We start from the raw sequence: 22995 nt of genomic DNA, 5'->3' as shown, positions 1-22995 counted from the left end.
AGTCATCTTTTTAGGGTATTTATTTGATTGTTTGCTGCTGCTGAGGGCTAAAGAGATAAATGTATTTCTGCTGGCAGAGTCCCTTTTTGAAGCCTGTGTGCTTCTTCACAAGTCTGTGTTTTGAAGTTTATTGCATTTTCTGTGTTCATGTATAAGGACTGGGAAAAGTCCCAGCGTTGGGTAATGGAGCGAGAGCCAGAGGTCAAGTTTGATCTTCCTCTAAGTGCTGGACGCCTTGATCTCCCCGGGCAGGGACCGGGCTGTCGCTCCTCATTGCCTTCGCAGAAATTGCTGCAAAAGTGAGCGACCACATGAATGGAGCCGTCTTATGGATTTCTTCGTAACGTTCCTTTGTCCTAAAATGTTGTTTCCTCGAAATGGAGATTATTCGTGGGAACACACCGGTTTGGACAGATTTCTGGATTGGGAAAACGAAGCTGACGTTCTTGAAATTGTTGCTGCTCTTTTTGTCTTGCCATCTTTAAATTAGAGAAAAGCGTGTTACGGTTCAGAGGGATTTGGTATGGAGAAATTGGGAAAACAATTGCACTTATTAGAGCCAAAAGGGTGTTTGCATTAGTGTGTTTGTGCGTGCAAAAGAATGGAACTGTGCAGCACCTCAGAGCTGACTCAAGATCAAATCTGTAGGCTTAGTAACAACCAGAAATACCGCATTTCCTTGCCTTTGCCTGGATTTAAATGTGAGCAAGCTGACTGATTTGTGTGAAGGAAACGTTTAATGAGTTATCCTCATTTCAAACCCGTACCTTTGTAAACTTCATGGGATTTGGCTGCATTCTTGAGCATCGTCTGAACTTTGCACAGAAGTTGAAGCTGCTGCGTGTGCCTCAGCACACAGCTGAGCGGGGACCCGTGTTTTCTCCAATACCGTACCAGTGCTTGAGTATTCCAGTTTTATGTTATCATTTTTGGTTTAAGGAGAACGCTACCTAGCCAAATACTTCTGACCGCCTCCTCATTGCGTCCGCCATGTTCCCTTAAACTCTTAAAAAAATTTGATTCATTTATTTATTTTTAGTCTGGCGAAATAATTTTCTCATGGGTTTCTCTTCCGTTTCTAAACTGGGCGAAACCGCAGCATTAAGCCACCCTCTTCCCAGTCCTATATAGGAAGTGAGCGGGAGCCAAGGTACATATTTTATGTTAGTCAAAAGAGATAAGTGTCAGGATTTCAAAGTAAATTCTACCCTGCAATTCCCAGCGCCGGAATCTCTCCTGCACCTTGACTCTCGTGTCTTGATTCAGAGCAGTTGGTGCTTTTATTGCAACTCTCTTGTATTTTAATATTCTTTTGTGTGGGGAGGTGCCTGTATGCATGCCAAAACTATCTGTCTGGGTCATAGTTACTCTAGGAATACCCTTGAATGGCAGGAAAAAACGCAAGTAGCAGAGCCAGAGAGGGCGCCGGCTGGGAGGAAGAGGAAGGTGTGTGTGATGCTGTGATTTATCATCAGAAAGAGCAAACGCGGCTCCTCTCCTCGCTCAGCAGAAGGTGGTCGGTCCCCGGGGGTCTGTGCCTGATGTGGGGAGATGGACAAGCCTGGGCTGTATTAACTGCATCTTCCACGTCCTTTTCCCTCGACATCGTGTGGGGATGGGGCTTTCCCCAAGGTGCTTTTGGACCTTCATGTCAAGCAAGAGGCTGCTACTTGATTAAGGCACAGTGCCTAGAATAACAATGCTTTATTATAGCAACAGGATTTTGATATCTATCCCATGCTTTCAGCCTATTAGGTGATTAAACCACCGTTAAAACTGGACTAAACAGCCTAGGTTTTGGTGGAGCAGGTAGCTGAGGTGTGGAGGTTTATGAGGTTACTTCTTGATCTACCGTCTATTCCGAACATTTATCGGGGAGGAGATACAGGGTGTTTTTCTGTTTTGCTTTATGTCCAACCCCTTCTGGGTCATGTCTGATTCAGCGACTAACCTGGAGCTCGGCTGGAGGACCTGCGGGATGGAGCCCTTCACTTGTGCGAGTAGGATGGACAAGAATCCCGAGGGTTGGGCCGAGGTTTAGCTCTGCACAAGTTTTGCTCAGCTCGGGGCTGGCTGCATCCCCACGCGGGGATGGCTTCCAGGGATGGCTGGGAAACGGTAAATTCAGGAATAAGTCCTGCAGCTCCAGCCTGCTTGGCTCTCACCACCCAAGATACGGACTTTATTTTCTGCAGATATGGACTTCGTTTTCTTTTTTTTCTCTGCAAAGGAGGGGTTGGGGCTGGCACACGGCGGCTGCACTTGTGGGCAGTGGAGATCTGCCCGGGAGCTGAGCCATGGTACCCAGGGGAAAAGTCAGCCTGAAATTCTCCAAGAATAGGGTGGTACTTCTGTGTGGGAGGGGTGAGAGAGCAAGGATGATGCCCCGAAATAGGGTGGTGGTGGGGGGAATAAACAAGCTGTGTAATAAATAAGCCATGAGCAATCTGGGTGCAGGGGAGGGAGGAGGCATCAGGAAGGCTCCTCGTGGGGAAAGGAGCAATGGGAAAGGTGAAGGCTGAGGGGTAGGAACCGATGGGGAAATCGTTCTTGTCCCTTGTTTGGGATTGCTGAGGTAATGCTGTTATTTTGGGACGGAGCTGGCGCACGCGGCAGAGCTCGGTTCCCCCGTGTGACGTTTCTGCTCGGCCCCGCAGCTGCACAGGGGCTGTCACCAACGTGCTGCCGTGGACTGTTGTTGTCACCAGTTGTCACGGGGGCAAACACTGCCAGGATATGTGTGTGTGTGTGTATATTTTTTTTTTTTTTTTTTTTTAAGGCAGCTTGGTAAACAGAAGGGCCAGATTCCAGGTGTAAATCTGGAAGGGTGTCAGTGCAGTTGGATCTCCCGCAGGGAAGCACGGCATGGAGCCGGCACGCCGGGCTGCTCCGCTTCCCCTGGAGACACCAAAAAATTACCCGGAGGGTCCTCCATGTTTAACCAATAAGCATATTACATTCTCATTTACACGGCTTACTTCTTAATAAGACCTCTTCTGGCTTATTCAGCTTTTACAACAGATGTTCCTGGCAGCTAATGGCCAGGGAAAGGAGGAGGAGAACGCTTTAAAATCGGGATTCAATGCTTTAGGTGACACACATTAAATTCGAGCTTCAGGAAAATCCAGCTCCAGGAATTGATGTTTATTTGGAAATGTGTGTCCCCTCGTCCCGAGGCTTCAGCAGGAGGTTAACCCGCCTGGGACCGGTTGGGGAATTGTCCCAAACGCTGGGGACGGAGACGGGAGCATCGCCCGGGCAGGGGCTGGTGTGGAGCAGCATCGCCCCACGGCCACTTCCACCCTCCCGTGTGTCTTGGGCACAGCACCGAGATCTTTGTCCTAAAAGGCTCCAGGATTTCCAGCTGTGGTGGTTGCAGAGCCCTTGGGAAGGGAGTTGGAGGCATTTCAGCGCCGTGTTGCCTGTGTCCTTGCTGCAGTGCCAGAGAGGTTCCATCCGAAATGTCGTTATGGGCGTTAAAACTCACCCCCAGATACAGGAGCGAACCAGAGCTCGGAGCAAAGATAAAGCCACGTCCTTGGGGGTTTCTCGGGGGTCTCGTGGTCGGTGCGGCGGCTCCTTGCGCTCGTGGGATCGGATCCGCGCTCTCACTCCGCAGTGCTGTCAGCTCGCAGTGTAGCTCGGACCGTGACTTCATCCACTTCTTTATTTTTAAAAGAAAGTAGCTCGATGCCTGGATTTCAGTCTGCAGGAACGCGGAGAGCTCTGCGATCTACGCAGTGAGAAGAGTATATAGATAGTTAAGCAGGGGAATTTGGCCAAGACTTTCTGGCATACAGCTTAGATAGTTAGAATAATTTATTATAATATTTTCCCATCTGTGTTTTATTAAATATGAAGTACTGATGTTGCACAATCTTACCTTTTGGATTTATGTCCAGAAGAAATCGGCGTACATTTTTAGTGAATTCCTTTTACCTCTAACTTACGGTTACCAACAGTGTTTTGAACTTCTCCTCTGTGAGTTTGAAGTAAGATTAATTTAAAAAAACTCCTGACACGTGCCACTCTTCAAGGGTCAGCACTCTCTCTTTGGAAAATGATCCTGTACATGAATATCTTTCTCACATGTTTTATTTCACTCCTAAATCCTGGGTTGCCAGCAGCTTCTTTTCCTACGTGAGATGTTGTGAAACAAAGTGGTCAGTTTTGCAGCCGTGTCCCCCAACTGAGCAATATTATGTTTATTAGTGAGAACAGTAATTTTTTTGGTAGAAAAACTTACTGCGCGCAGTAACATTTAAAAATTGGCTGCTTCATAGAGTAATTATTTTAACAAATAACGCGGATGCTCTAGAATTGCTTTGGGTTTCCTTACCACATTTCAAGTGATTTTTAAATAAAACATTTTCTCTCCCTTCCATCCAGGGCTGTGTTGGTTGAGCACATCGTGGGCTCCGCTGGGTGATAAATCACCGGGGGAAGCGGTGCTGGTGTTCGGGTCCCTTCACACGTGTTTCCAGTTATTCGGAATTTCAGCCCCCAGCTTTACTGACAAGTTTCCCATTAATGTTTGAAAGTTCGCATCAAAGACTGGATGGTTGTTTTTATCGATAAAAATAAGGCATTCTTTGAGCGACTCTTTTAGAGCTGTTTCCATTCACGGTGCAATTTCAGCATTAAAGCAGTTGCAGGATATTTTCCCCCGTTTTGAGGTATTGATAACCATTTATATGGAAATTCCCCAAGCGGTTCCTGCTATTTTGCATTTCCAGGTTGGCTTTACTTTGCTGAATGCTTAATGAACTACACGCTCCCTTGCTGGATCACTCTTTGTTCTGGGGCACACGCGTTTTCAGCCTGAATTAATAACGCCGTAGAGTGAGGACAGAAAAGCCAGTGATTAATTCATATGGTTCATTTTATGCACTGAAGTCATTTGGGTTTCTTACAGCGGGGAGAGCCGAGCGGGTGTACGAGGCTTGTGGTACTGGGACATATGTGAATAGCTGTTTAATATCAGTTGTCACTATCCCGTGTGATTTTTTTTTTTTTAATGTGGTTGATTTCAGCGGTTTATATGAAAACGTAAAAAGCTGCTTCTTCAAATTAGAAGCAAAAATTCTAATTATATGCTACAGAATATCCTCGCGAGTGAATTTTGATGTCACGCGCATGGGAAACCCGCCACCCAGGTTGCCGGCAGCGGAACCGTGTCTGGCTGCGAGGGCCGAAGGAGAATCTCGCTGTACGCTGCTGAGTTATCATTTAACCGCTGAATCCTTCCAACTGGCAGCTTCTCAGCAGAACTCGGGGGATATTTGTGGGAAAACGTGCTGCTTTTCTTCTCCCCTCTTCTACCAGGAAGGCTTTTGCAGCTGGGCACACGGGGATCATTCTGGAGTTGCTGTAGGTAGATGTTTGCCGGGATGCCCAACAGAAAAACGTGATACAGGATCTGTCGGAGGGGCAGGAGGGTGATTTTGTTGGAGTGACCTGGATCAGGACTGTGAGCAGAGGTTGCACGAGCAGCAGGAGATGAACCGGCCGTGCAAACCCTTTGCTCAGCACCGCTGGGCTGTCACTCGGCTGCTCTGCATCCTATGGAATCTATACCCAAAATCCGTGGTCACAGACAGTGCAAAATTCCTGCTCTGAACATCTCCCAAGAGTTAGTTTGCAAACAGTTTCAGTTTTATAGCAGAAGCGATAAGTAGTAAATGTTTGTGGAGAACTCCATGAAGTAGGGAAAGGGCTGACGCTTTTAAAAGTGAATTCCTAGGGGAAAAAAAAACCAAACAACAGATCTTGCCAGTTAAATTGTTGGACAATTTAAAATGAAAGATTGCATCCTGTAAATGTGGTGATGGGGTTTCTTGTTTGTTTGTTTTTTGTTGTTATTGTGTTTTTTTTAATGATCTCCTGGCTAGAGGAGAGGAAAGATGGGACTGGATTTAGGGTTGTCTTTATTGCTGTTTTTTGTTACTGACTACAGGATGGAGACAGGAATAAAAATAGAATGGAGAGGCTTAAAATATTAGCTGTTGCTTTGTAACGTTGCTGGGTCAGAAGCTTCAGGATTCCTCCGTCCCTTTCTCTGGCCCTGTGGATGCAGCGACAGTTGTCCAGACCCTGCAGCTGGGGGGGTGCAAACCCTGGTCCAGAAATAACGAGTGGACTTGATTCCCTGTCAGGGGAAATCGGTTCGGTGGATGGGGGAGAAAACAAGAGGTGAAGATCCCTGCAGTTCTAAACCTGCTGATGCGCTGGTGCCGCGGGAGCACGTCTGTGTGTCACTTTGGTGCTGGCTGTGGTGGCATCGGAATTATAGTGAAAACTGCCAGGCCCAAAGGATGTGAGGAAGGAATTGTTGGCCCTGAGGGTGGGGAGAGCCCGGCCCAGGTTCCCAGAGAGGTGGTGGCTGAACCATCCCTGGAGACATCCCAGGCCAGGCTGGACGGGGCTCTGAGCAACCTGAGCTGGTGCAGATGTCCCTGCTCGTGGCAGGGGGGGCACTGGGGGAGCTGGGGAGGGCCCTTCGACCCAAACCATCCTGTGATTCCATGACCCAAACCATTTTATGACACAGGAGAGGAGGTAAACTGAGGCACCAGCACAGCCTGAAGCAGATCGTGGGAGACCAGAGACTTCCCGACACATGTTTAGTCGTTTAGTCTCGCGTAGTCAATTCTGCAGAGCACAATTATGTAGTTACTTTGCCTTGGGTAAATATAGATTTCAGCTAGCACGAGTTAGAAGTGGATGTTGTAATTTTTGGGAACGTATATATCTGTTTTAATTTCCTTTCCAAGATTTTCTTGATTGCTCCCTTGGTATTTCTCCCATCAAATGATTCTCTTGACAGTTGAGCGTGACAGCTCAGGTCTCTTCAAGAACATTTGCTCCTGTCCCGGGTGAATTTGGGCTTGGAAACCACGGCGGAGGGGACGGTGGGGACGGGTCGGCAGAGCAGCTGGTTCTGTGGCAGCAAAATTGTAAAATGAAGCATTTGCCCAGGATCATTTTTAGGCACCAAACTGGCTGGTTTAAGGCTCAGGTTTGTAATCACCCTCCTCTGCCCTTTGTCTTGTCTTTGCTGAGTATCTCGGTAAAGAAACAATCCTTTTTACACAGACAGGCAGTTGTTATTTTTTTAATCATTGTACTCTGCCCTATCACTCTTTATAAATTGTGTCTTACCTGAATAATTCTGTTTAGCTGGATTTAACAAAAAAGCGTGGAAAAAGGAAGCACAAAGTACTGGGTGTTTTGCGTGCGGTGGTTCAGGAGGGGTTAAGGAACAACATTGCAATGCTGTTTAATTTACTGTGGTAATTATAAACCCTAATAGATGCCAACCATGTGCTGCTCATGTTTATATGTGAGCGATGACTCTGTGCTCAGACTCAGGGCCCCACCTTTGCCAAAAGTCTAAAGAATAGTTTTGCTTTTTTGTTGTTTTAAGAGTATAAAATTAATATCTAAGCTGGCATTTTTGCCGTGCTCGAGGTTGAATTCTGCCTCCTTGGAAGCCAAGCATGGCTCTGCAGGGAGTTTCCTTTCACAAAAATATTTTTTGGAGGAATATTTTTGTTTTTACATTTTGTTAGCGTGTATATTGACTGTTCAATAGTAGGCAACAGTATTGCAAAATAGCCAGAAAAGAAAAATATACATTCTTTTCCAAGTGTTGGGGAAGATTAGGCAAAGAAAGAGTAATTTATCCCAGCTGGCATTCTCAACCATAAAACAAATGTGTAGTTTTCCAAAAAATAGGGTGGCTCATAACTTCCAGGAATTGAGAACCTTGTTTTTCTTTAGGCCATATTGACAGTGATCATTCTCATCGAAGATGCGCAGTTAATGCCAGTTCACTGTGGCTGTGACGTTAACAACATACTCGATCTGGTAGTTTTAAATTTTTTTTTAATGAAGTCCTAGATTATCTGTGGAATTTCTGCTGACGGATATCAAAGCAAAGATCCAAGTCCTCCTAAATAGAAAGTGCTTATGAAAACACATGTAGAGTGGTCTGTTTGCCTCTAGTTTCAATGTTTTCAAGAAAAAAAAAAGGTTACTAAAGAATTTGTGCTCATGCAGAAACAAACTCAGCATTGGATGTGTCCTTGTTACTTCTACGGTAAGAAATTTTGGGGTTGTTTTGGAAGTTTTCCTCCTCTCCTTCCCTCATCGTTTTCCTTTGTGGTTGCATCTTTGTGTTGGAGCACACGAGGTTCATCAGGGTAAGACCCGTTTTCAGGCACGGGAAATAAAAAGACCGAGAAATGGTAATTTCTCGTGCCCTTCGGGCGAATGGGAGTTAACTATTTGGAATACATTAATGCTAAATGCTCGGTGTTGCTAGGTCTAATTTCCGCCGAGGGGAAGCGTGTTCGTATTTATTTTAAACCAGTAAAGCAAGTCTGGGTCGTTGCTGTGGGTGCTTCGCTCGCCGGGTGCTGACCCCTGTAGGGATTTTGGCAACGGGTGCCCCGTGGCCACTGTCACCACCACTGACACCCACCCTCACAAAACCGGGAGGATTTGGGGTCAGACAGCGGGTTTTGGGGTCACATCTGCCTGCCTGTGCTCGGGGAGGTGGCAGGGACCCCACATCACCGGGGGTGGCTCATCGGGGCATCCCGAACCCCCGCGGCCACCGGAGCCCTTTGCCGTGTCCCCAACCCCAAAACCCGCCGTTCAGCCGCGTCGCCTCTCCGGCCGCTATTCCCGAGGATTCCTTCTTTGCACAAAGTGGATTTCAGGGTTTCTTCTAGAACCGTCACAAACAGTTAAAACAGCTAAACCTGCAGCTGTCAAAATAAATAACCCTGCTTTGTGTTGCTTTATCTTTTTGTTTTCTTACCACTCTGGAACTTGCTTATTCCTAAAAATGGAATCCACGGTAATTCTCCCAGCTGCTGGTTCCGATCTGTATGGGTGTCTGTCTCCGGCTCTCTTGCCAGCGTCTGAGATTTTGAAGTTTAACAAGTAATATCTACACATGTGGCGAGGAAACATAGTGAATGGCACGTTAATAAGAGCAACGCTTAATGAGTGCCATGTCTGGCTGTTCCTCAACATAAACCTGATTTATATTTACTTTTTTTTTATCAGCTAAAGTCTAAACTTCTGTTTTAGATGCATATTATAATGAGGTATTTACCCTTGTTATTTTGTAGGTTGTAAGCTGAGCTTCTTTCTGCTGGTGTTTGACATGGTGGAAGCTGCTCTGGATGAGCAGAGAGCGAGTAAAATATTAGGACGGACTGAGAAAAGAGCTTAAAGAAATGACTTGAGATCTTAAGACTCCTGCAATTATTTTTCTCTCTCCTCTCAGTGTATCCTGGTGAAGACTGATGGGTATTTTGATCATGACGGGGAGTTTCTGTGGTCGAGGGAACAGGCAAAATTAGGGCAATGTTTGGGGCTGCCTTGTGGCAGAAAAAAATGTATATAAAATGTTATGATTTTGACATGCCGCTTAATAATTGTGGCTGTTTCTGGGGGCTGAGGTGGAGAGGTCATCATCTGAAATCTTGACATTAGGCCTGCAGCATTTTAATTAGCTTTGCTTAAGCTGGAAATGGCAGATTTTGGTTGGAGGTGGCCGAGTGTGTTTTGTGTCCTGTGCCGGCTGCGTCCTCCTCCCCTCCCTGTCTCTGAAATCCTTTAACGGGTTGGCTTTAAAGGTTTCCAGAGGACACTTTTGGCTTTTTTTCCAAGTGAGTAATGATGGGAAGAACACCAGCTTCTCCAACGGGTGGGTTTTGTTTCTGCTGCTTTGGTAAATTGTCCTTTGTACGCGGCAGGAGATTTGCCAGGGAAGGTCGGTCACGTTGGAGGTTTAATGTTTCCTGCAGATCATCCGAACGGTCCCTTACAGATCCATTTGCTGTTGCTGAAAAGAATTCTGTTGAAGTATTTCTGATTTCTTTTATTGTTTGTAATTTTCAATGTATCGTGATAGTTTAGTTGTTCAAACACTCAATTAAATGATAGTTGATCTAAACCGTCTCTTCCTTTGTATCAACAGGGAGATTTTGGGACTTGGAAGCCTTGGTGCGTAGTTCGTGTCTCTGCCCATCAGCATTTCTGGCTGTTTGTGTGTTTGCTCATCTCTTTGTACTGTGCAGGGAGAGAACAACTTCCCAACGCCGTTGACTTTTTGGCATTCGTCCCGTAATTGCCAAAAAACTGCGGCTTCCTCCTACGTATCCATCAGATCTCTTTAAAATCAGAGGGGTTTTGAAAGCAGCTTTTTGATTTCCTGAGATCCGCGCTCGGCCTTCCTTCCTCCCGCTCCCTCTTTCTTCCTTTGTTCTTGGAGGTTAAAGCTGTGGGTGTTGAGGTCCCGTTAGTCATTTTGGCCACTTCTGAGTTCATCACGTTGAAAAGTGCCTGGATTAGACCATTCCTCAATTACAGCAGATTTACATCACTGAAGCTTCGCTAGTTACTTCAGACAGAGGGGATGTCCTAAAGGACACAGCAATAGCCATTTTCTTATCTCATTGTAATCCTAAAAAATAACCTTTGCTCCAGACAGAGCAAATCCCCTTTTAGGATCAGAAAACTAGTATTAGAGGTGCTGTACTGTAGTGGTTTTCTCATGCTGTCTTGTATAAATAGCATCCTACTTTTTTTGGTTGGTTTGTTTGGCTTTTTTTTTTTTTTTTAAGGTTTTGAGTGTAAAAGATGGTGCAGGGGTGTAACCGAAAGTAAGTAAGTAGTTTCTGGCGTTCTTCACCACTGAAGGACGTGGGCCCTGTGGTCACTCATCTCCATCCTGGTGGCTGTTGGCTCAAGCACGGTTGTGGTTTCCTGGGACGAACGTGGTTGGTGGGATCTGGGCTGTCCAAACACCAGCTCCTGCTCCACATCGTGGGGCGGATGGTGCCTCCTGGGCGGTTGGCGTGTGCGTTCCGTAGGCGTCCGATGGTGGGTTGTGTGTAGATGAGTGTTTGTCATGCTGAGTGGTGGGGCCATGACCATGGCTGGTGTCTCTGGCCAGAACAACCCTCTGGGAACCAATGTGCCTGCTACCAAACATGCAAGGTTGTGCTGTCTGGGACTCCTTTTCACCACCAAGACCTGTATTTCCTCTCCTGCACCAGGGCAACCTTTCACATTCAACCTAAACACTGGCCATAACCTGCTCATGGTCTTCTCACATATCACTTTCGAGGTTACGCCTCTGTTATCGCTTCTGTGACCTGCGGCTGTTGGGATGTTGGGTGGGTGTATCTGCTTAGAGGTTAACGAGCTATGCAGCCTTTTTTCCCCCCTATTCCGTATACAAGCTATACTTTAAAGCCACTGTGTTATGAAAAAATTAGGGAGGCGGAGAAAATTTTAAATGAGGTGTACTTCAAACTGATGGGGAAGCCCAATGGAGTCATCCCTTGGTGAGTATTTATCATCTCCTGCAAACGTTGAAGCTAAAACATGTGCTTGCATGAGGCTAAAATGTGATGGGAATCTCACATGATACAGCAAGAAAAATTTGTGTAATATGCTTTTTATTTTGAGAATTGCTGCTGTCTGCTAGCAAAATAGCTCACCAGGTGCCTTCATGGTATTGGTTTTAATTTGTTCTTGCTTCGAGTGGGCAAGTGGGGAATGATAGTTTGGAAACGGTGAAGAAAGCAGGCTGGTTGAGCTGTGAGGCTCAGCGTTGCCATGTTAACCATGTTAACAGCTGCTAATGGTTTCTTAAGCTGCCAAAGCACCCTGGAGATGGATTTGACACCCAACAGACACCTGTTTTTAGCAATTTAGCTCCGCAGGCACATGGCATGGTACCGCAGGGGTCCTGTCCAGAAAGAACAGATTAAATGTCTTCAACAGGTTGCTCGAAGGTGGAAGTTGCCGGTTTTCTACGTCGTCTGTGGGCTTTCTTAGTGGAGAGTAAGCATAATAAGAAGGAATCTGACCTGGAAGAGATGAGCACTAAAAGGATTTTTTGGTATTTCCAACTCAGCTGCACCTTCCAAAGCCCTTGTTGCCTTTCCATCAATCAAAGGACCCTCGTGTCCTTGTTTGCGGCATCCTCCCAAGGTTCAGAGTGCTCTGCAGGTGGGAATAAGATGCTGATTCTCTCAGATGCTTGGAAGCTCCAGTTCCATTTCTGGAAGAGTCCACTTGTAGCAAGGCCAAGTTGCAAGATGACCTTTCCAGAAGTTTCAGCCCCAGGGTGCTGTCAGAGTTCCCATGTGGTGATCCCAGCATGACCATGAATTGGAGTAGACTTGTGCTTCTGACCCAGTCAGGCCCATATCAGCTCTTGATCAGTGCTGGGAGGAAAACATCAGTTTTGCTGGTTTGGGAGGTGAGGGTTCAGTCTTTGCATTTCTTGTCCTTTAGGTATGTTCTAGTTTTGCGTATTTTCTTTTTAGCCAAAAGCTCCTGACTCTGTGCACTTGGCTGTGCCATCGTGTATTCTTTTCATCTAATCAGTGTGAGTTTCCACTGAGAATACGTTGAGTGGGAGCTCTCAGCCCCTGCAGAACGTGCTGCTGCGCCCTGGTGCAACATGTAGCACCAGTACTGAACGGACCGTGTCACCTGGTCATGGTGGCATCACTTGGCCTTGGCCTCTCGTTCTGCATCCGTTCCCGGTTCTGTTCTTCAACATCTTATTTCACAGTCAGTCCCCTCCATCACTTCCCATTTCATTTATGAAGTTCTCTGTGTGGCATGGGATTTGTGGACTGTTGCAGGATGTCCAGCTTCTTTTTCTCCCCCCAGCTTTGTATCCAGCCTAGATCCTGCTGATCTTTGTCAACCTTTATTGATGGCCATCATTGACCCTAATCCTAATAATCTGTTATGGGGAAAATGGGGTGAATCCCCTGCTGCAGGAGGTGAGTCCAGAGGAGATGTTAGACCCCTGTTGGGTTGTCCTGGGGCCCAGCACCAACCAAGCTGTGCCTGGAGGAGGCCGGTGGGGAACTGGGGAAGCCACCACCTTGGCTGTGACCCACTCCCAACGCTCATTCCCCTCTGCTCACCAAGAGTTGTGGCACAGGTCTGGTGGCTGTTGGTCACGGGAGGATTTTGAGGGATGGTTTGAGGTGTTGAGATGTCCCGTGAGCAAGCGGTAGCTGCTGTGGTTGCCCATCTCCAGAGACAGCACACCGCTCTCTTGCATCTTCTCCTTGCCTTGATGGCCATGCTTGAGAGATGCTGGTGCCCGTGAGTTCGTATGAACACAGATGAAATTATTTTCCTTACTTTAAGACAGAGTAATTAAATACAGTATATACGGATCCCTCAAAATGACAGCCGCCCACAGAGCTAAAAACAGGAAATCCATTAACTTCATTATTTAAAAAATAAAATAAAAATCCTCCCAACTGATTCCTCTGTCACTTAAAGTTCTGCGTGCAAGGAGGGCTAATTTAACGCTGCATTAACTCACTGTTATCACCCTCCTGTTACCTAAGTAGTTTCTAATGACTACCCTGGAGAGCACTTGGAAGCTTTTAAAAGTTTTTATGCTAAATTTTTTTTTTCTGTGTGGTTTATACTTTAAGAACAAAAGTTATCGATAACATTTTCCCAAATCTTCCGACGACATCAAGAACTATTCTGTTGGCTGCAGAATTGTGAAGTATCACCGGTCTCTTATCTCTTTGGCAGATGAGACATTCAGGATGTTTGATAGTGGTGGTGTTTGTGGGAAGCTCGTTGGGTTTTGGGGCAGCCGCGTGTCCCGGGGGTGGGAGCAGAGGAGTGGGGGGACCTGCTCTTGTCCAGACGAGATGCCAAAGGGGACTTTGTCCTTAAACCCTCTGAGCTTTGGCTTTTATGGCTCTGAAAAGACTCGAGACGCCGTGGGGCAGGCGGCTTGTGAGACACGTCTCTTTGTTCTGGGGTCCCTGAGTGAAAGGCACCACCGAGCCGAGAAGCAATAAATCATCATCTTTCCTCATTGTCTTTTCCTCAGAGCTGTGCTGGACCGATTTCTTCCTTTTTTAAGCATCTCCTCCTTTCTCTGTCCTAGTTTGGATGTGCTCCTGAGGTCAGCATCTTTTGCACTTATAAATCTGGGCTTTTTGGGAGGATGACTTCAAAATGAAGCATTTTTGTTGCTCTGCAGCATTTTTAAGTCTTGAAGTTGAAACTTTCTGCTTTGTATCGGTGGAAAAGTGAGCTTTGCTGTGCTCTGGAGATGCGTGTGATGCTAACGCCTGGGCTTAAATTTCCCCTGATGGAAGACCAAAGTTATTTTGAAGTTAAGCCTTGCACGGGTGCTCTGCCTGGTGGTGGAGGAGATTCAGAACCGCTCTCTGACATTATTAACAGGGTTTTTGTGTTTACAGGCTGACTGTGTTGCGGAGAGATCTGGTCTTTCCATTTGGAATCGACAGGACTTTTGTCCAGCGGGAGCCCTGGGAAACTTTTTAAACTTGATGCAAACTTGAACATTTCTTGGATGTGCTCGTTGTGCCTCTGCTTTTCACTGCTGCTTGGAGAGCTAGAGAGCGAGGGGAGTGAGTCTGTCCCCTCGGGAGGTTTGTTGTCCTTCTGGAAAAGGAAAAAATGGCTGGAAAAAAGGCAAAAAGGGGCAATGTAGCAGGGGGAGGACAGCTGGTGGTGATGCCTTGTGGAGCGCCCGGAGCTCCTGGGGTGCAGAACACGACTGGCTTTGGTGCGAAGTTCTGCAGAGCGAGTTACAGCGATTCACTGAACATCCTCTGCTTTCTGAGGGTTTCCTTCTCCTGCAGTCTGAGCTGTTTGTGTCCGGCTCGTGTTGTCCAGCCTGGAATGGCTCAGCAGTGGCTGGATCCTGCTCGCTTGGGGTTTTGGCGGCACCTTCAGCACCGTGATGCTCGTCCCCCGTGCCGGGGCTGCTCCGTCAGCCGCTCCCCTGGCACGTTTCAACAGGTGAAACTCCTGCGTGAAAACCAAATCCAGTTGAAACTGGTGATAATTTTGCCATGGGTGTTATTGTGGCCAATATTTCACACTGGAGGTAAAAAAAATTATTTGCAGTTGGCTGCAGGCACAGTATTTTAATTTATTAGTGGACACGTTAGCAAGACACTTCAAAACGATGCAGCTTTTTTTAGGATAGTTAAGAGCTTTGCTTTCCTTCGAGGAAGCTGTTGCTATGAATGATGTAGGTTGTAAAGATTTACAGAGTATTTTGTTAAAAAAAAGGAAAAAGCAAAAACATTTATTTCCCATGAGTGTGGTGTGTTTTGGGGTTTTTTTGAGATCTGTATTTCATAGTTGGACAGTAGGGCTACGTTTGACCTGACAGTCTTCCTTTAAGGCAATACGTACTTTTTATCATAAAAGAAGCGTTGATACGTCAGTACAGTTCTATGCATTTTCTAATTCGATCTGTGTTTCTGCAGGTGGGAGATGAGCGCGGATGGCGGGTGAAGGGGAGGACGGTGATGGGGATGAGTGGTGGGTGCCGAAGCAAAGAGCATCCTGGTGCAGGGCAGGTGAACACCTAATTAATTCCTCAGCATATTGCTCACCGCTCGTTCGCGTCGCTTGAACCGCGCGCGGTAGTTGCAATGAGTATTTGCAAGCTAAAGTCCGTGGTCAGAATATCCCGTAGTCATCAGCGTAACCCACGCTACAACAGGTGTTTTAACGCCGTAGCTGGAATTATACTGGATTTCAGGGAGGTAGGGAGGAGAGGCTCCCGAGCAGTTAATCGGATTCCAGTGTAAGTCGGTCTGGATTGGGTATCTCCCTGGTTTTGGCTGCCGCGATGTCTGACACACAATATTCATGTGCAGACAGCTGCAGCGGCCGGACCCGGCTCCTCTGCTAGAAGATGCGTGTACGCTGTAGAAGCATTTGTCTGTGCATGCAAACATGCTCTCTATACATTTTATGTGTAGTTATGCAGATACAGAGAGAGACAATTCACCTTATCCCGTATTTAAGGAAGGGGAACTAATAAAAATAAATTACCTGAGCCTATTTCTACCATAGTTAGGTGTAGGGTTTGATTTTGACCAGATTATTTTTTTTCCTCAGGAAAAATAGATTAATTGAGGATAGGAAACTTATCTTTGCACCCGACTATTTCGTATGTAGTTCTGCAGGCTTTCTGCCCCTTCTCCACCTCATTGCTTTCTCCCTGGCTGTTCTGTGTGAACAGAAAACTGGTTTGGGGACGCGGGGCTGGTTGGGGACGGGGGTGCAGCCAGGGACAAGCTGTGATAACTTGGCTGGTTTTTTTTTCACCAGGTGTTTGATGGCAAATAATAAAGATGAAAATTGTAAACCTTAATTATGTAATGCTATATAATCTATATTCCATTAGAAATAATACTCTCTATAGGGAGCCATAATGGGGTTTCTTTAGACTTTTCTGGAGACCGTTCATACCAAATTGACTTTTTTTTAATATGTTAAGCACCAGTAACATTTTCTACAGCGCATCAGATGTCTGTGCCGACGGGCTCGGTGAGAGCGCGTGGTGCCGGCTTTTGCGATTCCTCTTTCAAGCCGCAAATGGTTTTTGACCCTAGAGATCGCTTGATGTTGGGCTAAATTTCCAAGCTGAAAGTTTAAACTCCTGGAGGTTTTATGTAATTTTGAAGAGGAGAAACATCTGAAAACCCTAAAAGGAAAAGGGGAAAGCTAATTTTTGGGGTTTGTCTTTGCTTCCTCCCCTTCCCTGGCTTCCCCCCCGCTTCTCCTCCCCCCTGCCCCGGCAGAGACCTCCAGAAAATGCCAAACTACGGATTTTTTCGCATCAAGTTTGGAGCATGTAACAAACATTCGAAACGCGTGTGGGGCAAGCGCAGCCGACATTGGCAGTTTATTTTATTTCTTTTTTTTTTATTTCTTTCCCCCCCCGGGGGGAAAAAAAAAAAAAAGTGGCTCCCTCTCCGGCTGCGCGGGAGATAACAATGGGGCGCTTTGTGCTGCTCTGCAGCTGCTGAAATTTGACTAGATCCAACTGAAGAAAACAGGAGCAGGTGGGTCAACAACATGACCCTTTCGTTCCCAGCAGTATCAGTGTGCGCCGGGGCCGGGGGTGAACCCCGAGATTTAACCCGGGCCGTGAGGATGGGTTGGTTTTGAAGATGGAGATAGCCTCGATGCCTCTGGATATTGTGCGGTTTGCTGCCATTTATAAAGTGGGATTCACTCCAAAAATGCTAGGGTTGGGAAATGTCGCTGGATGTGACAAACTGGCATCGCTACAGGGTACAGATCTTTGCTCTGTTACCGGTGCTTTAATTCCCATATTGCCACTCGTGTGTGGGTTTTTGTGATGCTCCGTGGATGCTCCCAAAGCCCCCGATGTCCAGTGCGTGCCCACCCCTCTCGCACCCAAAATCAGGGATTATTGAATTCCCCCTCTAGGTCTGCCCATGTCTGTGCTTTTGCTGTGCTAGAGCTATCCTAAAAAAATACCAAGGGTGGGAATTTCTGCAGCTTGGAAGAGGGTTCGGTACGTGGTTCCTGGTACATTCGATGGAGATGGAAGATGTGGTTGTGTTGGACTCCTTGGGCACCGTCACAGCAGCAAATACATCTCATCAGCGCTGCCCGCTGGATAGCAAGAAGAGGAGGAGAAGGACAGGGAGAAAAATACCGTTATGACTTAGTAGCACAGGTCAGCTAAGAACTGGTTGTTCTGAAGTCCTTCTCTTCCAAGGTGGGATGACGATGACTTGGTTGACTCTTTGTAGGCGTCACGGTGTGTTTGGGCTTTGTGAGCCTCGGAAGCTAGAAGTTAGGAGGTGGCAATGCTCAAACTCCATCCGTGTTCAGCAGGCACATGGTTACAGCCTCGAACCTGTCTAAAATTGCAAGGGATTTGGAGTCTGAGGCTTTTAAGGGAGAGACATGAACAACTGTTTGTAAGTCAGCAGTTAGAAACGCGAGGTTTCTGTTGATGGATCTTGTAATCTTGCTTTCGAGTATCAACTTACAACAAAGCGAATGTGGTACAGAGCAGAGCTCCCCCTTTTTACACTGTGCTGTGGATACAGTTGTGATGTTCAACGACGTGTTCACGTCCTTGAAAATCTTCATCATTTAGCTGTAATTTTTAGTAGAAAACACGGCGTGTGTCTCGGATAGTCCAACCACCACAAGCACTTGTGTTGCCCGTGGGGCAGGATCAAGCATCAAGGCTTAATTGTTCGCGTGTGATGAAGCTTGTAAGAGGACTAACGAGTTACGGTCAGGATGAGATGGGTGCTAAATGGGGGACAGCGGTGACAGCTTTGGCGTGGGGTTGGGAGCAGGACGGGTCCAGGATGAGGAGCTGCTTGGGGTGAGAGAAAGATGGATGGAATTGGAGAAGGAGCCGCTGCTGCCGAGGGCAGCGATGCGGCTGTTTGGGTGATGTGTGCTGGGATGGAAGATTGATCTGCGTGACCACATAACCAGCTGTGGAGCCTCAGCCCATCAGGAAGAGGGTTGTTAATAAATCAGAGGCTCTCTGTGCACATCCGCGTCTTAAACTTGGTTTTTAGCAGAAACTTGCCGCGATCTGAAGGTCAGTAGCAAAGCACAGCACTTCATGGAATCGTTTTGGTTGGAAAAGACCTTTAAGATCGAGTCCAACTGCTAACCCAACACTGCAGTATGAAATTTGCCCGTTGCCATCGGCGGATGCTGGGCAGGATTTAGCCACGAGCCGAGGAGGTTTAGACGGAGACTCGTGCGACGGCGCTGTGACCGGAGTTTGTCCTTGGCTGCACTCGCAGTTAAACCCTGTTTGGTGCCGGCTTTAGCGGCACCCGCTGCCAGCCCCCCTTGTCAGCAGCGGGTAATTTAAGAGGTTTCTCCCAACAGCTGGCAGCGCTGGTTACCCCGCTCCCCCCTCCCTGGCACAGGGTGCAGCGGATTATGCTCTTGGCCGCGCAGCCGGGAGCCGCCGGTGCCAGGATTCAGACCCGTCGCTTCGGAACAAGAAGCACAGGTGCGGGCTGAACCCGTGATCCTCGGGGGCCGGTGCGTACCGGGGGGGCTCCGGCTCCGGGTCGGACACACGCGCCCTCTCGCACGTGTCCCCGTGCGCTCCGGTCGTGTGTTCAGCATGCAAAAAAAAACCCGATCGCGCAAACCTTTGGTGCCCCTTCCCACCACGCACGCAAACGCCTCCCGAGGAGTTTGGTTTGAAAATAAAATCTGAAAAAATTGCTGCTGCTTCCTGCTTGGTGAAAGATGAAGCCGCTCAGCAAAGGGAAATATATACGTAGGGATGTAAAGGCTATTTGGAGATACAGAGGTGTTCGCCTCCCTGCTCAGCCGTCCAGGGCGCATCCTATACAGAAAAACGCAGCGATTAACATGAAAATGCAGATAACAGTGGGATTCTTGTGCAGGCAGAAGCGAAGGAGATCTGCTACCATTTTGGCGCCAGTTAGAGCCATAACTGCTGTTTGGGGCTGGCTTTAGTAACAATTAACCTTTCACGCTTGGTGATAGCCATCACTTTGTGGTGCAGCTGCTTTTATAACAATATATTTCACTTCTTCACTCAGATGCGCTGATTTTGGCAGTTGGGGGAATCTGTTCTAGAATCGCGAGGTGTATGGAGGGAAAATGGGGATTTTTTTTTTTTTTAAATAGCTGTTTGATATATAATAATAGTTTTGAAAAAAAAAATTACGTTTTGATTTAAAGGACCTTGCGCATATTAAGAAAAAGGAGGAGACTGCATGACTGCCGTTTCAAATATTTTCAAGCAAATTCAACATAGTCTTGCTCATGTGACAGTAGCAAACCAGGGGGTTGAAAAGTCTCGACCTGCTGTGCAATCAGGTGTCTCAGCCTGGAGCTGGAAGAAATTAAAGCCTTTAACAGGTGTTTCCCTGCCCGTTTGGGCTGGGTGACGGGCTGTGTTATGGACCAAACTCTGTAGTTACCATTTGAAAATTAGTAAAGTGCCTGGAGGACTCTTGGGAAGCAACGTGGCTACAAGTGACCCACAAGGACTATCTGCTTCAATTTATGTAGACACGTAGGTGGGAATATCAGCATCTTAAATAGCTTCAACCAGGTTGCTGAGGCTTCAGGAATTTTCCCCGCTGCTTTGCCATTTAGTGTCCTTTTTATTTTTTAATGGCTTCAGAGTGTGATTGTATCATACAGAAACATTTGAAAATAATTGGAGTGTAACTGGAGGTAGGATAAAGTTGGAGTAATTTGGTTTTGGCATCAGAATATTGTTACTGGAAAACATAGTGGAGGTTGGACTTCACCTGTCAAAACAGAACTGCAGAGTTCTGGCTCTTCCTGAATAATCATTTCAATATTTATGCTGTGCTAGAAAAAGAAAATGCAGATTTGCATGAAATAGGTTATAGTTTGTCTTCTCCAAAGAATCTGGTATCGAGGGTGACAGTTTCACTGTGTGGTTACAAGGTTGTGCTTCGGTCTCAGCTCTACTCATATTCATTGAGAGGAATTTTGCCCAATCCAGCAATGTGTAAAACTGGCTTGATGGACTTTTTTCATTATGATTTCTCTTTATGATTAAAAATTCAAAGCTTCTGGTTGCGCGTCAATGTTGGTGATGAATAAGACTTAATGTGATTTTTATTCATTGTCTTTTGAAGATAAAGACTGCCCCATTTGGGCACAAATCCAGTAAAGTCCGTGGGACCATTGATAATGGACTCTGTAGCATCACTCATCAGTTTTTTTCCTGGATCCAGTTCCAAAGGCACTTAAATCACATTTTCCTTTGCTTTGTAAAAGTGTGTATCTTTTTCTCTTGCTTTACACTGCATAAATTAACCACAGAAACAACAAAAGTGTTGGTGTGTGAACAACACAACCCAATGCACCAAATGTAGCTGCACATCATTTACACTGTCGCGTAAAGCGTCTGAATTCCTGGTGTGGGTGATGCGTGTATGGGGACAGAGTTGGTACCTAAGTTCCCCGAAGTTAAATTTGAAAAGCATTACAGGTTTGGAGGGGGTTTTGTTTGGTTTTGGTGGTTTTTGTGTGTGTGTTGCTTTGTTTGTTTGGGGCTTTTTGTTTGTTTGTTTCTTCTTGGGTGTTTAAAATTTGTGAAAGGGTAACTTATAGGACTTGTATAACAGCTATTTTCTTTTTCTCCGATGTTGGCGCTACAGGCTGGGAGTCTCAGCTCCTGGAGACGGGGTTCCTGGGGATGTTCCTGTGCCCGCTCTGGACCCTGTCCCGCCTGCCCCCGCACACTCCTCCTCCCACCATCGTCATCTGGGCCTTCCGCTGGCTCATTTTCCGCATCATGCTTGGAGCGGTAAGTGGAACTGCACGGTTTTTTTTACTTTTTTTGGAGGCGGCAGCAAAAAGAGCACCCCATCCTAGCAGAAAACCTGCCCCGGTCCAACACGTCGGTGTCCTCTGGTTTAGGAATTTTTCTAGTTGCAAGGAAGAAGCAGATATCAGGAAATGCTTCGCGCTCTGGTTCACAGAATCTTTCAACCTACTATTAATGTTTATTTTAAAGAGGACAAACATAGGAGTAAGAATATTGGTGCTGCTCTTATGATTGGCTCTTGAAAAGGAATAAAACTCAAGTTTGAGGCTTGAGCATTGTGACTTTTTGGTAAGATGGTTGGGAGTCTTGTGGGTAATTCCCAGGAGCTTTACCCCAAGTTATTTTTTCTTTGTGTTTTACTGAAATGTCATTTTCTGCCCCGTGTTTTCAAAGAGAACAATTGCTACGTTACGGTGCCAGTGCCAATGGAAATTCCCAAGTAGCTTGTAAAAGAATCCATCAGGAACTGACAGATCTTTGTTAAAATAAAAGTGTGGCAGGGGCGTTATCCTGTCATCTGGATCCGCATTTTGGACATTTCAAAATATCCCAGAACTTTAAGCTGAGGATCATCACTGTAGAAGGAAATGCTGCTTCTCAACCACGATGCCAACTATGGAAATAATCAACAGACTGTGACACCAGGTGTAGGGAGATGCAGCTGATTTTCTTCACAAGTTACATGATCACCGAGTTTGTATCCTGCTTTCCTTTTAAAATGAGAGTCTGAGCTTTGCTCTGTGCCTGCTATTTTATAGTATAGAATCTGAATTATGGGACAGGTTGGATATAAAGGAAAATGGTGCTCACCAAACGTCTTTGTTACTGTTATCTCTGTGCTGCCTCTTGATTTTTATCTGGAGAGTAATAACTCTCCCATTATTTTGGGGAGAGCCCTCTGCAGAAGAGCTGCCGCCCCTCGAGTCCCTTGTCTGTCTGGGTTACTGATATATAAGTAACAGGCATGGAAGAGGAGAACATGGAAAGGTCATTAAACGGGGATCTATACGAGCAAGTGGAAATCGGTGATTGATGGCATCTTTAATGTTTTGGGGCCCAAACACGTGTACGTTTCCTTCTCGGCTGGGTAATGACGCTTGCAGGCACTGGGAAGGGGGTTTAAGGCGTGAAACCCAAGTTTCCTCCCGGAGCGCGGCAGCACCTGCTCGCGAGGCAGCTTTGATTTCTTCGCTCGCCTGGGCAGGACCTGAGGCCTGTGCACAAATGTGGGGTGACGGAGGTTGTTCCCAGGGGTGGGATTGGCAGTCATGAGATTTTTTTTTTTTTTTTTTTATTTTTTTAGGCAGGAGGAAAGTTTGACTTTCCCACGTGGTTCTCTGGGGACACTTCTAGCTGGCTGGGATGAGGTTTTCCTTGGAAAATGCCATCCTCTGAGCTAACTGTATTCCCTTGGGTCAACTTGGTTTTTCTCGCCTTGCGCTGGGTGAGCAGCACCATGTGCAGGTTTGAAACACCCTAAATAGGCAAGTTCGTCTCTCTCTTGCAATGTGATGGCTCCCAGTGAAGGTTTCAGGCTCCTACCCCACAGCTCCCCTGTTTTCTCCAGTCGGTTCCTGTGTCGTGAACAGTACATGGTGGGGATTTCACTTTTTTCCCCATTCAGATGATCATATTTGGGAACGTTTTCCACGCAGAGCTCTGGCAGCCAGAGATTCTGTGCTGAAGCACAAGGATCTCCTGCCAACATGAACGCTGATGTGCCGATGCCCATTGCAGCCCCTCTTGTTTCGCCCTGTGAAGAAACAGAAGATCAAGCC

The 22995-nt window shown here is 46.6% G+C and overlaps 1 protein-coding gene across 2 annotated transcripts in view; it reads left to right on the top strand.

The window, feature by feature from the left end:
- Window positions 1-22995, top strand: part of LMF1 (lipase maturation factor 1) — a 181030-nt gene that overhangs the window by 34813 nt on the left and 123222 nt on the right. For both annotated transcript variants that reach the window (XM_065644838.1, XM_065644836.1), the window contains one exon: window positions 21048-21196. In XM_065644838.1, the coding sequence (XP_065500910.1) occupies window positions 21048-21196 (149 nt within the window). The remainder of the gene's footprint in view (window positions 1-21047; window positions 21197-22995) is intronic.

This window comes from Caloenas nicobarica, chromosome 14 (genome assembly GCF_036013445.1).
Source record: "Caloenas nicobarica isolate bCalNic1 chromosome 14, bCalNic1.hap1, whole genome shotgun sequence".
In the NCBI taxonomy this organism is placed as follows: Eukaryota; Metazoa; Chordata; class Aves; order Columbiformes; family Columbidae; genus Caloenas; species Caloenas nicobarica.
Note: the sequence above shows the minus strand (reverse complement) of the source record. Positions and strands in the feature narration are given on the sequence as shown.